At 39.2% G+C, this 13,516-nt stretch overlaps 1 protein-coding gene across 3 annotated transcripts in view; it reads left to right on the top strand.

The window, feature by feature from the left end:
• The window catches only part of plppr1 (phospholipid phosphatase related 1), a 56,651-nt gene that overhangs the window by 16,486 nt on the left and 26,649 nt on the right, over window positions 1-13,516 (top strand). For all 3 annotated transcript variants that reach the window (XM_084934866.1, XM_084934867.1, XM_084934868.1), the window contains exon 2: window positions 3,285-3,395. In XM_084934866.1, coding sequence (XP_084790992.1) covers window positions 3,336-3,395 — 60 coding nt within the window. In that variant the 5' untranslated portion in view covers window positions 3,285-3,335. The remainder of the gene's footprint in view (window positions 1-3,284; window positions 3,396-13,516) is intronic.

Raw genomic sequence — 13,516 nt, 5'->3', positions numbered from 1 at the left:
ACTGCCATGCATTTGTAATTTGAGTAACACTTCTCTTAGAGGAACCTAGTGAAACAGTTTTAGCCTTGCACCAGTATTGATGTTGGCTATAATGTTCAAAAATGAAATTTTTAAACATTATATCAATAGCACACATATTTGTTTGGTTGTGTTAGTGTCTAGTTGTTTTTTAATTGAGCAGCTTTTTTGCAGTTATGTTTCTAGACCCTTACCTTGTTACGCTCAGTCTAATATAAGTTGCTTTTGAATTAATGATGAATTTGATGAATTCTTTTAGTTCAGGTTTTGTGTAGTGAAAATCACGCATAGTGAAAGCCTGAAACAACTTGTAGGTTGCTACGTTTGTTGGAAGTGATGTCACATGGTCTCTCTTTTTTTTTTCTTGTCTCACCTGCTCTCATCTGTGCCTTGGTAGAGAAATGTGATTGATTTAGTGTGAATCCAAACTTGGTCATTTAGTCACTACCCTTAAAAGAACCAATGTTGATAAACAACCCTACAACAAAATGTGAAAGTATTAATTTATACTAATTCTTTACTTGTAGCAGCTTTTTAAGAATATTATATTATAAAGGCACACAGCCTCAAATATTAAATTGAGGCGCTCATAAGATATGTATATGCATGAATATATATGAGGTATAAAGCAGAAGTAGTATAATTCTACCATCTAATCTTTCTGTAGCAGGTGTTCATTTATGATGAATAGTTTAGATAAAAGATAGAAAAAGAGAAAGAAACTAAGAAAGCACAAATTAAATAACTGCTATTTTTCTCTCCAACTTTGCTCTGTAACAGACCCCCTCGTTCATGCTCCTCCAGCCTTTCATGATTCAGAATTGTGCTGTAGATAGAGAGAAGCTCAAATTAGCAAGGTTACCCTTTAATGAGGAATTAGGAGCGATTACAAGCCAATAAGACACATTAAATATCTGCGTGAGGTCAGAGCTTTGTTGATTAACACGAATAAATCAACAATTACTCCAGCAGATACTGACATTTCTGGATTTCCTTAACCACTTTTTAATCCTGCCTAATCTACACCCACTGAAACTGTAAGGCACCTCTTGCGCTGCCAGTGTTCAGCAATTGGAAACTGAAAGCCATATCAGACTGGTTTGGATGCAGAAAATCAAATGACACTGCTGTTTTTGTTTTTCCAGTATGGTGTTGTTCACTACATATTTGTTTCTCACGCTCACTAGTGAGCTTGCTGTTCTCTGTGGGGAATAGCTATGTTATTGTTTTTCGACAATTAGAAGCCATAATGAAATGCAGTTAAAGAACACGACAGATTGACAGAAGGAGAACGGAAGCAGCGGCAGTTCGAGTGCAGAAGATTGGCTCCATCAGCGCGGCTTCAGAAGTTAAATTGAATTTTATTAATAAGGTTAATACTGCCGTGTTGTTTCATTAAGAATTTGCTTTTGTTCTCAACTGAACAAAGCTGACAGGATTAGTAAATGCTTTCTGAAGATGTGTTTTGTATTGGGCTTTGTGCTGTTAAAAATACAGTTAAAGAGCTTTACCCAGACTGAGAAATTAGCAAAAAACCAGCTAAGAAAATTAACAAAAAGTGAAGACTGTGCAAAAGTCTTGAGCCAACCCTCATTTTGCTTCAAAGGAACCAGACGTGTTCATGAGAAATGGTTCTTCAAGCTTTTTCACAGTTTTTCCAAACTTTTGCTTTGGACATTGGCTGCTTTTTCGCCCTTTTTTAGTCTAAAAAGAGTATTTCCTTTTTCTTGGTTAAGCTAGGTCAAGTTAAGTGGCTTAGCTTGAATCATTTAAGGCAACTAACTTGAGGGATTGACCTGTTTAGTCTACAGAGAACAGAGTATTTAGCAAAGAAGCTATTTTAAATGGTATCTTTAGGCACTTTTGTTGCTAACTGCCTATCACAAAATAAATAATTTGTTGGTGGCATAAGCAATATTTAAATAATAACAAAAAATGACAATTTGTTGTGGAGGGCAAAAGTGACAGACATAAAAAAACCTCTACAGCACATGAGCAGTATCTGAAAGTCATGCCTTTAAAAGTAGGAAGAAATCCAGCAATGACCTGACACAGGACGGGAGACATGCATTTAGCCCTTCAGACGGTCTTTAATATTCGCCAAGACTTCATCAGAAATGTCAGTGGAACGGTGGCTGTCAAGAAGCCATTCATCAGGAAGAGAAACTGAGAGAAAAGGCCACATTATACGAGAGCTGAAGTGAAAATCAGTGGCAGCAGGTTTTATGTAGTGATGAATACAAATTTGAAACATTTGTTTTAAATCATTATCAATATGTATGGAGAAGATCAGGAGAGATATACAACAACGAGTGTCTACAGCCATGTGTAAAATATGGTGGAGGAGAATGCCCTTAAAGAAGCCTGGAGAACTTTTCCTGAAGACTAAGAAGAAATTAAAGACTAATTAAGACTAAGAAGAATAAAAAAGCGTGTTGTGCAGCTCAAGGTTCAAGACTTTTGCACATCACTGTATATACTTTTTAGGTTAAATTGTGTCCACAGGTTAGCACTCCTATAGTGAACAGTAGCTTTAGGATGCCAGTGAAATTTGATATGATGTAGTGATGGTGAACGCAAAGCAGGGGACTTCTTATGAAAATGACCACAACTTTGCGGTGACTCGATTGGGGTGAATATAAAGTGATGCCAACTCTTCTTTTCTCACTCAGAAACATTTGGAATCTGAAGACCAGATGCTTAAATGACCTCAAGTGACCTACAGCTGCATAGTAGAGGGGATCAGTTTTTCTCCATGGTGTTTGAGGCCTTAGGAGATTTTTAGATATGGAAAACTGCACCTGCACACAAGCCAATTCTTACTGTTTCTCTTGCAGTCATTAAGGCCAAACAGCTTTCTTAGGTGCCTTATGTTGATTGACAAAAATAGACAGGAAGCACAGCTGGCTGGTAAAAGACCCAAGGGCTGACCTTGGCAACAACACAGGGATTGAATTTCCTAAGAGATCTGGGAATTGTGGGGATCCCTCGGAAGGAGCTGGCGAACCACAATCTTTGTGTGCAGTGTTTTTTTTTTTTTTGACAATTAGAACTCTAATTTAGTTTCTGCAATGTAACAAAGCAATCTCTTATCTGCTTTTAAATTATTTATTATCTTTTGTAAATGTAAAAAAAATAGTAATAGTTAACATGGTTCTCATCAATAGCCGATCTTGCTGAGGACTCCTGATAAAATAGATGAAGTAGATGCATTTCTGTCATTATCAGATGATGGCAGCTGACACTTGATGTTTCTGTCTTTGCAGAGTGACCCTGCAGTGAATCCTGAGAACGTTAGTCTCCCGACAGGAGACAAGATGGCGTCTAACAACACCCTGCGCAGCTACTCCATCATCCCATGTTTCATCTTTGTAGAGGTGAGGGAGTGTGCGTGCATGCATTGTTTTTGCGTGATAATCTGGGCTTCTGCATAAAGTGGTAAATTCATGCATATGACCCTTGTTTGGCAAATGAACATGATGGAAATATGGTTTTGAGTGTTAATTTACCATAAGTGAACAACCAGAGTGTAAAGTGTTGAAATGAGTGTGGAGCTGAATGCATGCGTGTTTGTAATTGGGCAAGTGTGTGTGTGTGTAAGAGTTGTGCAGCTCCTGAATTTTTAATTACTGTGTCAGCTGAAAGTCCTTAATCAGAGAGATGTCTCAGGACACTTTGTGTTATTCTCCTCCATCTCTCTTTGTGTTTTACTCATTCTCTCTCTCACACAGAGACACGCATCTCAGACGAAATATCCTGCATCACAGTCTCAGATCAGTTTATACATTCATGTTCTTTCTGCCTTTATCTCATGCTTTTTTCTTGCCCGACCTTTTTGTCTCGCTCATTTTTCCTGACATTCATCCATAATGGGACTGTTACCTTCTGTTAATTAGTGTTACTGCCTGCTAGTGTGATCCTGGGCGTGTCCTCCAAGATAAGTGAAATGTGACTCTCGCATGCATGTGTAGTGAGTTTAAGACTACACTGATAGGATGTGCAATAGGAAATGTCACTGAACACTTTATTTCCACCCACAGCCAGAGTGAAAACCATTCTGAGAATCAGAACTGCTGCACATGCTCTCAGCATCTGCAATGGTGATGAAACAGACATCACGTGGTTTCTCTTTGAACATGTGCCTCCTCAAGAAAAGTGCAGTAAGTGACAAAAAAACAAACAAAACAAAAACCGATGAATCCAACATACTTTATTTTACAAGAGAGAAATGGAGCCATTCCTCAGATCCAGCGTGTACTCTGCCTCTCAGCTCTCATCCAAAATAAGTCTATGCTTCAGTCCAAACAGTACATTGTTTGCAATTTAGCACTCCACTAGCACTTCCTCTAGATGATAATTTCCTTTATAATATTATGTGGTTTCATAACCGTCACTTATGAGATTGTGTTGTCTAATTTTGCTCCAGTATTATCTACACCAGCTTCACTTTGAAAAGCCTAGAGCTAAAAATACTAGATGGAAAACAAATAAAAGAAAACAACAACAGGAGACAGTGGCCATGGATGTGCAGTGATTGTATGTTTTTACCTCACAGATCACATGTAGTCAGTTACTATGTCACTTTCACCCCCACTGAGCCAAACTGGTTATTTTATGCAAGAAAATTGCTATAAACAGTAACTATAAACTACAAAACAACATCAAAAATACACATTATTTTTAGATGTGAGATGTGACTCATCATTAAAAAAAGCTCTTTTAGACAGACGATGTGTCACCATTGTACAGTTATTTGCTCATTTAGAGTTTTGAAGTGTCAGTGCTTGAACGCTGTGTGGAATGCTGAGATGGCCTCTTTAAAAAAACAACAACCAAAAAAAACCATTAGGAGATATAATGAGGGGCGGGTTTAATGTAACCACTGATTAAGCTGGTGACACATTAAACATCTAGGTGGTAAGTACTGATAAGTCAGTGTTTTAAATGTAAGTACAGCAATATGTTGGAAATATTATCCATCAGACTGGATTTTATATTCAATAAGTCTAACAGTGGGTTTGATACATTACCTGAGCATTTTGGGTAATATACAATAGGCCTAGCGACCATCTGGCAACCACCAGGGAATACATGTTTTTCCCTATCTGGTTTCGGGTGGATGCTAGAAGCTGCTGGCAGCTGCTGTGAAATAGATTGTTAAAGCCCCAGACATGTAGGACTAAAGTCAGCTGGTGTCTCCTTGGTAACTACCGGTGGCTAGGCAAAAATATGCTGAGTGATTACTGGAGGTTGGTGGCAGTCCCCAGTTTGTTCGCTAGCATGTTGCTATGACCAAGTAGCAGATTGTTGCATATAGTTTGCACCAAAGATTCAGACTTTTTTGTTTGTTTTCCAAAGTTTCACCTATCGAAATATGTCGGCTGCAGCACCGAAGAAACCCCCCCTTTTTTTTTTTAAAGGCAAATGTTTCTGGTTTGCGTCACACTTTTTTCCAAGTATCACTACAGCTACAGCAAGTGTTTGCTGACAAGCTGATAACTTCCATGCAAGCTATAGTACTCTGTGAGCAACCAACGGACTCACAAGGAGGTTTTTGGTGCAGCGCCCTCTTTGCAACTGATTTCACCTGCCAACAGCAACTTCCAGCAACCATTAGCTGATCAGAGGGGAGTGTAGATTTTCCTTAGTGACCGTAGGATGCTTCAGGGTTACCCACCGGCCTCTAGGCCAGTTCTTATTGATGGACATGTGTCATTCACCAATGCCAGTGGCAAATGAACATTAACTTTTTTACTGGCTAAATGTTCAATGCTAGTGTGATGATGAACAAAGTGACTTTTAAAAAACTTCATCTGTAAGTAATGACGACATCTTCGTGTACGTGTTCTTTGCACAATATTGGCCAATTTTTGTTGTAATTTATTTTTCCGGAATATCAAAATGAATTTTCCCTGAATCGAAGTATTAATAAATGCTATCATGTGACCTATTTTGAACTTTCTTTATTTGCTCAGTGGTCAGATTTTGCTTCAAAAAGCATTTGCTCCCCATTTCTCATACAATACTACACTGCCAACTTTAGCTTGGTCCCAACAGTTCTTATTACATATTGGGGTGGCTCTATCAGCGTTCGGCTATCTGACATATTTATTCCGAAGAGAATCTCAACTTGGCCTCTCACGCTTCGATATTGACCTTTTTTTTTATTATACGTCTCTCTCAAAGCAGTCGGCTTTATAGAACTGCAAGGCTAAAGCGATGAGGTGCAGCTATATATTGAGTCTTTAAATGGTATTTCAAATGTAGTTGTAGTCATCAGTTAGAGCTTCTATAAGGGCATATTTAGCATTTTTCAAACTGGGCTTTACTACATTCTTATTCATCATCTTGTCTCTATGTATCAGTGCCCAATAAATGGGAAGATTTTGCTTTCAGATTCATCATTTGGTTTATTGGCTTTTGCATCACAATCTAAGCTTAAAAAGTCATTGGCAGAGTGCTCCTAGGAGAGACACTGTAATACCCTGATGAGTAGCAAGCTTCTTCTCTAATTTTCATTACCCTGTTTTCACTTACTCCCCCTTTTTTCTTCAGCGACACTTGTCAAAGGCATGCTCTCTATCTCCCTGTTTCATTCTGCTCATCCTCGATTTCTCTTTCTCCCCCTCTTTGATGTCTTCGTCACGTCCTCGCAGCCTCATTTCTCTCCTGCCCCTCCTTCCTCGGCTGTACTTGCTTCCTCCCTCAATCTCTTCTCTCTTCTCTTCCTATTTCACATGGTGCCACAGGAGCTCTTTCTCCCCTTCACCCAGTTTCCCATCATTTAAATCACTACATCTTCGTTCGTCTCGCTCCTTTTTCCTGCTCCTTTTGTTTCTTCTCTCCCTCCTTTCCTTCTCTTACTCACCCTGCCTGTCACGAACACAGCAAGGCAGAGGAACACTGCCGTCACGTGATCAAGACGGAGGGGCCTGATTGGAGCAGCTGGGCCATGTAGTTCACTGCCAGAGGCAGTCTGACAGGGAGGATGTTTATTTGTGGTGATTTGTTTATTTATTCGTGTAACTTGTTGCCTTTATTTCATCTGTTACTTGACGTCAGGATGTTCATTTGTTGCTGCCATTTGTCTCTCTGAGTGTGCGGAGGAAAATTGGGAGATGAAAGGGGTTGCAAAAAAAAAAAAAAGATGGGGCATGAGGGGGGAGGAAACAGATAGGATGAAACAAGCAAAAAAGGGGGAAGGAAGTAGAAGGAAAAAGTGAAAAGTTATGAGAAATTAATTAAAGGCTGAGCTGTGGAGACAAGCTGGGAGGAGCAAAGAGAGGACCGATATATCCTGTACCTGCATGGGATTATGTAATGTATAGAGCTGTGGGCTCTCATTAATCTAGCTACAGCTATCTAGCTTTTTCAGGTTTTGCATGGTTGAAGAAAAAGCTGGATGCACTTACTGTTAGCAGCCTGCTAAAGCAGCACAGGTTGCCAGACTATTTGGAAGTAAACCAATCTCTTGAGAAAATGTCTTTCTTTTATCTTCTTTGTTTTCCTTATCTCCTAGAAGCTTTAATTAAAGCTTCTAGTTAGGTATACACAATTTAGACAGCAAACTTCCCAACGTGCAGTCATTACTGCACGGAGCGCCTTTGTTATTTAGCTCAGAAGAAGTCAGATATTGTGTGAACTGAATTCCAGTGTTTGACGTAATTTGTACTGGAAAATGAAGCTAATGTGAATATGTGTGTGCTGTTATGTCTCACGAGCAGTGAAGGCAAACAGCTGTCTGTCTGAAATATTCATTAAAATAAGTGGCTCTAATGGTTTTAGGTTCAGAGTATGAATATTATTAGTTGTTTCTAAAAACTGTTAAACTAACAAAACAACTGAAAATGGCCCAGGTGTACTCAATGTGCCCGAGGTGATATTTTTTTTGTACAAAAACAGCTGAAATGCACTTCATACTCTAAACCCAGTTCAGCTGTAAAGTTGCTGTAAAATGAAGAGTGAATTCTAATGAGTTTAAAAAGCATTATGTGGTATGACCGCCTTTATTCTCTAACACAGCCTGAACTCTCTTAGGCTAGCTTTCTTCTTGAAGGACCTTCAAAGCTGTTCTTTGGATGTCCGCTGCCTCTTTGTTCCGTTCTCTGTCAAGCTCATTGCACAATGCTTCAATTTTTAGCTTTAACATTCTTAATTCCATCAATTTTGAAAAGTTCCTGAGCACCACTGGCTGAAATGAGACCCAATCATCACTCTATATGACCTGATGCCTTTGATTTTAAGTCTAGTTCTTATATATTTCGACATACCTCAGTCTTTTTCTCCTCTTTTGCTTTCTTAAGAATAGCTTCTTGACAGCAACCCTTCCACTGAGACCATTTATGGTGAGGCTTTAGTAAACAGTAGATGGATCAACTGAAGAACCAGAAGCATTTCTGTCTGTGAAGGTTCTCAGTCATCCAGGTCATCGTAGTCTAAGGAGCTTGGAAAGAAAAGCGTCTGGACTTCTTTGAGTTGCTTGAAGACGTTTCACTTCTCATCCGAGAAGCTTCTTCAGTTCTAAGGGTCCAATTGGTGGGGAGTCCCAGATTTAAACCCAGTAGGAGTTTCCCCCCAAAGAGGGACAAAGGACCCCCTGATGATCCTCTACCTAATCGCCTGAGCCAAGGTGTGAAAGCGGGTGTGGGTCCTAATCAGCCAGGGTTTCGGGTGAGCTCATTGTGAAACCTAGCCCCACCTTATCATGTGATTTCCTGAGGTCAGATGGCCCAGGATGTAAATGGGCCTTAAGGCGTCTGGGAAGGGATCTCAAAACTGGATTATAGATGGCAGACAGTTGGTGTCGTAAACCACCGCCTCTGTTCAAAGATGGACAGAAGATGGACTTTGATGGCTCATGTCCATCGGACATGAGCCAAGATGTTCACACCTTGGCTCATGTGATTAGGTAGAGGATCATCAGGGGGTCCTTTGTCCCTCTTTGGGGGGAAACTCCCACTGGGTTTAAATCTGGGACTCTCCACCATTTGACCCTTAGAACTGAAGAAGCTTCTCGGATGAGAGGTGAAACGTCTTCAAGCAACTCAAAGAAGTCCAGACACTTTTCTTTCCAAGCTCCTTAGACCAGAAGCATTTCTAGTTCTTGGATTTTTTTTTTTGCCTTAAGGATATAACTTTTTAAACATTGTTAATCCATTGTATATAATTTTTTGGCCTGTCGCTTCTTCTTTTGTCCTCTGCTTGTCCAATTTCCACAGATTCTTTGAAGACACACTGCATATCATACTTAAATATGCCAAGTTTTCAGCTAATAGCACTTTGGAAATCTCCTTGTTGGTGCAAAAATACAATTTCATGCCTGTCAAATTGTGTTATCTTTAGCATTTTTCACAGAGTCAACTAAAGAAAGAAATTGTGTGTTTTTGCGACAGACTGCTAGTGCCTAAAAATACAATTTAAAATTCCTTCTTTGCTAAGTTCTCACTGTAGTGCAGATAAAACACTGGTTCATCCATTGAGTCAGGTGGCTTGGAATGATTCATAAAATTCAGGAAAATTCATAGGTTGGTATTAAGTGGGTTAATAGACATAAAAACACTTCTCTGAAAATGGTTGTGTATGAGGTCTGAAGTGAAAAAGTCTGACTCCCTTGAAGAAAAATAGAAAGAAGTGAGAGTTGGATCAAGACTTTAGCGCAGTACTGTTTGCTGAAATTGAGCAGGAGCAATTGTTACACCCTGCACAAAGATTTAATCATCTGTCTTGAAACTCCACGTGGCAAAGACACTCTGCCTAACACATGAATGGACCTGAATCAAAATTTGACTCTGTTATGACTCTCATCTTTTTTTTAGTTTTTAAAGTTATATAACGCAGACGTTTGGCAGAGCGTTTCTCAGCCAATGAGGTTAATTAGTAACATGATGAGGTATAAAACAGGTGCCCCAGAGAAGCTAAGGCTTTCAGTTAAGATGGGGATGAAATGTGATAAATAGATCAAACACTTATGGACTGTTGGGAAATAAGTTAATGAAACACAGTCGTAAACATGCTGCTGACTCAACTTTTTTGAAAGGTGTTGCTGACCAAAGTACAGTAGATGAACCTGCATTTTTCCAAAAATCACTGATATGTCTTTGCACTATTAAGAATTAAATAAAGGCATAAAACCATTTGAAAATAACTGCATGCCCATTTTCATTTATACTTTAAGTAGCCAATTTGGAAGCCTGTTTGTAGAAAAAACAAAACAACCAGAAAACAGTAGCTGTCTTCTGTGTAACTTACAGACAAGTCTGACAACAGAAGTGTAATGTCACGGTCTAAAGCCTGGCAAGTCAGGCTTAGATGCCCATTTCTGTCAGTCTTTTTTTCCAGTCTACTAACACAACATGACAGTGAAATGAAAATCTAGGACTTTGTGTTGGATTTATATAACATTTTCCTGGTTGTTTTCATGATGTGAGGGAGAAGATGAGCAGTGGTACTGACAGTAAAAAGATTTTGGAGTGAAGGGAGAGCAGATAAAAAAAAATCCTTTGGGAGGAAAGATTTAATTAATTTTGGATGGCTATTATGATCAAACTGACTTTGTAGGATGTAATTAAAAATACATAACAAAGAGAGACTGAATCAAAACGGTAAAGTGAAGGTGATGGCTCTGTTTGTGTTTGTCAAAATGCCCTGTCCCTTTCACATTAGATGTAGATACTAGACACATATGAAAATATCGATTAAAGAGGTTATGATGTTTATAAAGCAGATTTACATATTTTATGGGCAAGTTATTTCGACCAAGAGCCAAACGCTTTGAGAAACACCACATTAAGAATAGAGCTTCACCAAAAAACATAAATAAAAAGCCTTCCCTGACACCTCAGTGCTAAAATAGGTGAATTTTACACTCCAGTGGAGAAGGATAATAGAAAGCTGCCGTTAACTTTGTATAACCATTTTATTACAGCCAGACTTCTGTCAGTCTCCCCTCCACATAGCTAATGCAGTATGACGCTGGCTCTGGAGTGAATATAATGCAGCCACAAGTTAATGCTTTATGCAGAGAGATGGACTTTTGACCAGGTGGGAAAGTGTCACAGAAAAACCAGCTTATGAAAGTCACAAAAGTGGAGAGCGGCCTCCAGGAACTAGACTGCACCACAATTTTCTTTTCAGGTGAGTGAGATTTGGTACACTTAAACATCAAAAGGTAATTATAGGTGTAACTCACAACCGTGCAGGCTCTACTATAGATTGCTGAGAGAGCGGAGTCAGGCTGAAGAAGCTGAAATTACATGTTTCTTTTGGACAGTTTTAAAGATTTAAAACAATGTGATGACTCTTGTCGTTTGTAATGGCTTATTGATTGTTTATGACCCTCTATGATTTATAGTTTGGAGCGATAGAATAATATTGTGGGGTAAAGAGGAAATAGGTGTGCTTTGTAAAGATGTAAAATGCTGCTTAATTATTTGTTCCAACAACTGTAATTATTTTTTTTTTTGGCGAGCAAATACAAATGTGGTTGTGACTAAGCTTCAGGCAAGCTTAAGCCTGTTTTAAATAAATGCAAATAAGTAGAAGGTCACACTGAATGAAATCATGGTAATAGTAATAAATAAATAGCATCCCTCCAATTAATCTGTCCAAGCCCGTTTATATGCAGTGTCCCGTATACCTGACATTCTTCGGTACGTGATCCCACAGGGTATTACATGGCATTTCTGCGAGCTGAGGAATTTACATATTTTCAGAGGAGACCTGAATAATGTTTTAGCCGATTACCCTACTGGAGCTTGTTTGCTGAACATCATAAAATCATGAAATGGATTCAGTATCCGTGTCTGTAATTTGGATGCTCTCGAGCAGTTTTAAGATGGAGGATTTCTGCTGATGTGAGCGGCTCTGTTTTGCTTGTTATTGTTAGTTATGAGGTATGACCTGTGACAAGGCTACATATGGTGCACATCAGAGTGTTATGGTTCACCGTAGCAGTAGATGAGATTGTGTGTGAGCTGCACAAAAATGTTCTCCACGGCAGGGTATCCTGGTAACAACAGCAGAGGGCAAAAAATAATATAAACTAGCTTGGTGTTATTCAGAGAGTAGGCTTAAAACAGACAAAGTGCACATAAACGCACAGGTGCGCTCACCTGGACGTCTTCACAGAGCCATCTGTCACATGACTGCCCGTGCCAACATTGTCGACACAGCGGCTTTCTTGCCTTCGCTGTCTGGACCCTGCAGGCAAGATTGTCCAGTCTGGTTCACACACTAATGTATTATAGTTCATATAATACATATATATGTCATGTGCTTTCTATTGGAAAAACGATCACTTTTGATGAAATAATTTAATTGAAAAGGACATACTGTTGAATTTCTGTAAAGCAGCAGTTGTATATAGTAATTTATTTTTAAACTCAGGACACAGAAAAGGTGTGCAAACATTGCAATCTCTCACTTTACTCCAGTACTGGGTACCTACCATTCTTCATGGAATAGATTCCATAAGGTGCTGGAAACATTCCTCACAGGTTTCGGTCCTCATTGACGTTCCACAACATCTGAAAGGTGCTTTATCAGATTGGGATCTGAAGACTATGGAGGTCATTTGAGTACGCTGCTATGTTCACTAAACTAACCTGAGATGATTTGAGCTTTGGCTCATCAGTCCAGACAACAGTGGTCCAGTCTTCTGTTGTCCATTTTTCCAGAGCCTGTGTGACTTGTAGCCTTGGTCTCCTGTTTTTAGGAAAAATTGAGTGGCAACTGTGTAAGTCTGCTGCTGCTGTAGCATTCAGACATGCTCTTCTACATGTGTTCTAACAATATACACTAACAAGTGTATATTTAACTTACTGTTGCCTTCTTATCAGCTTAAAGCAGTCTGACCTCTGGCGCCAACAATTTCCAAAATACTCAAACCAGCCCACTTAGCACCAACACCCATGCCATGTTCAAAGTCACTTAAGTCACCTTTCTTCGCCATTGTGGTGCTCAGTTTGAGCTTCAGCAGATCATCTTGAGAGTTAGATTAATTTTATGCCATGTGATTGGCTGGGTAAAGACTTGTTAACCAGCGGTTAAACAGGTGATTGGCTGTTGAACTGCTTAACAGATATTTATGGGAAATGTAGCCTTTAGCACAAACAAAAGGATGACTCTATAATGAGGCAGCCAGCTTTCATAGAAACTTTTCTCTTTCTTAAGCTGTCAGTGTCAGTGATGCCGTATTGTCTCATCAACGAGATAATAAACCCTAACACCAAGCTGAACATTGTTGCAACATTTTGGAGAGATGATTGATAATTAAAGGAACGGTTCGACCCCAAATCAAATATAAATGTTTTTGTCTTGCCTATTTTCAAGATATCTGCTATAGAAATGTCTGTCTTCTCTTGAATGTAGTGAAACAACATGCCATTCGCCTGGTACTCAAATTGCATATGAAAAACTGTTTCACAGAAGTCGGGACTTATTTCACAAACCAAGCAGCGTGAGCAGTAAAGGAATGCTTCTACTGGTGACGCGAGAGGCC

Source organism: Perissodus microlepis, chromosome 7 (genome assembly GCF_051167445.1).
Source record: "Perissodus microlepis isolate ML-2025 ecotype Zambia chromosome 7, ASM5116744v1, whole genome shotgun sequence".
In the NCBI taxonomy this organism is placed as follows: Eukaryota; Metazoa; Chordata; class Actinopteri; order Cichliformes; family Cichlidae; genus Perissodus; species Perissodus microlepis.
This window is presented reverse-complemented; position numbering and strand designations above follow the sequence as displayed.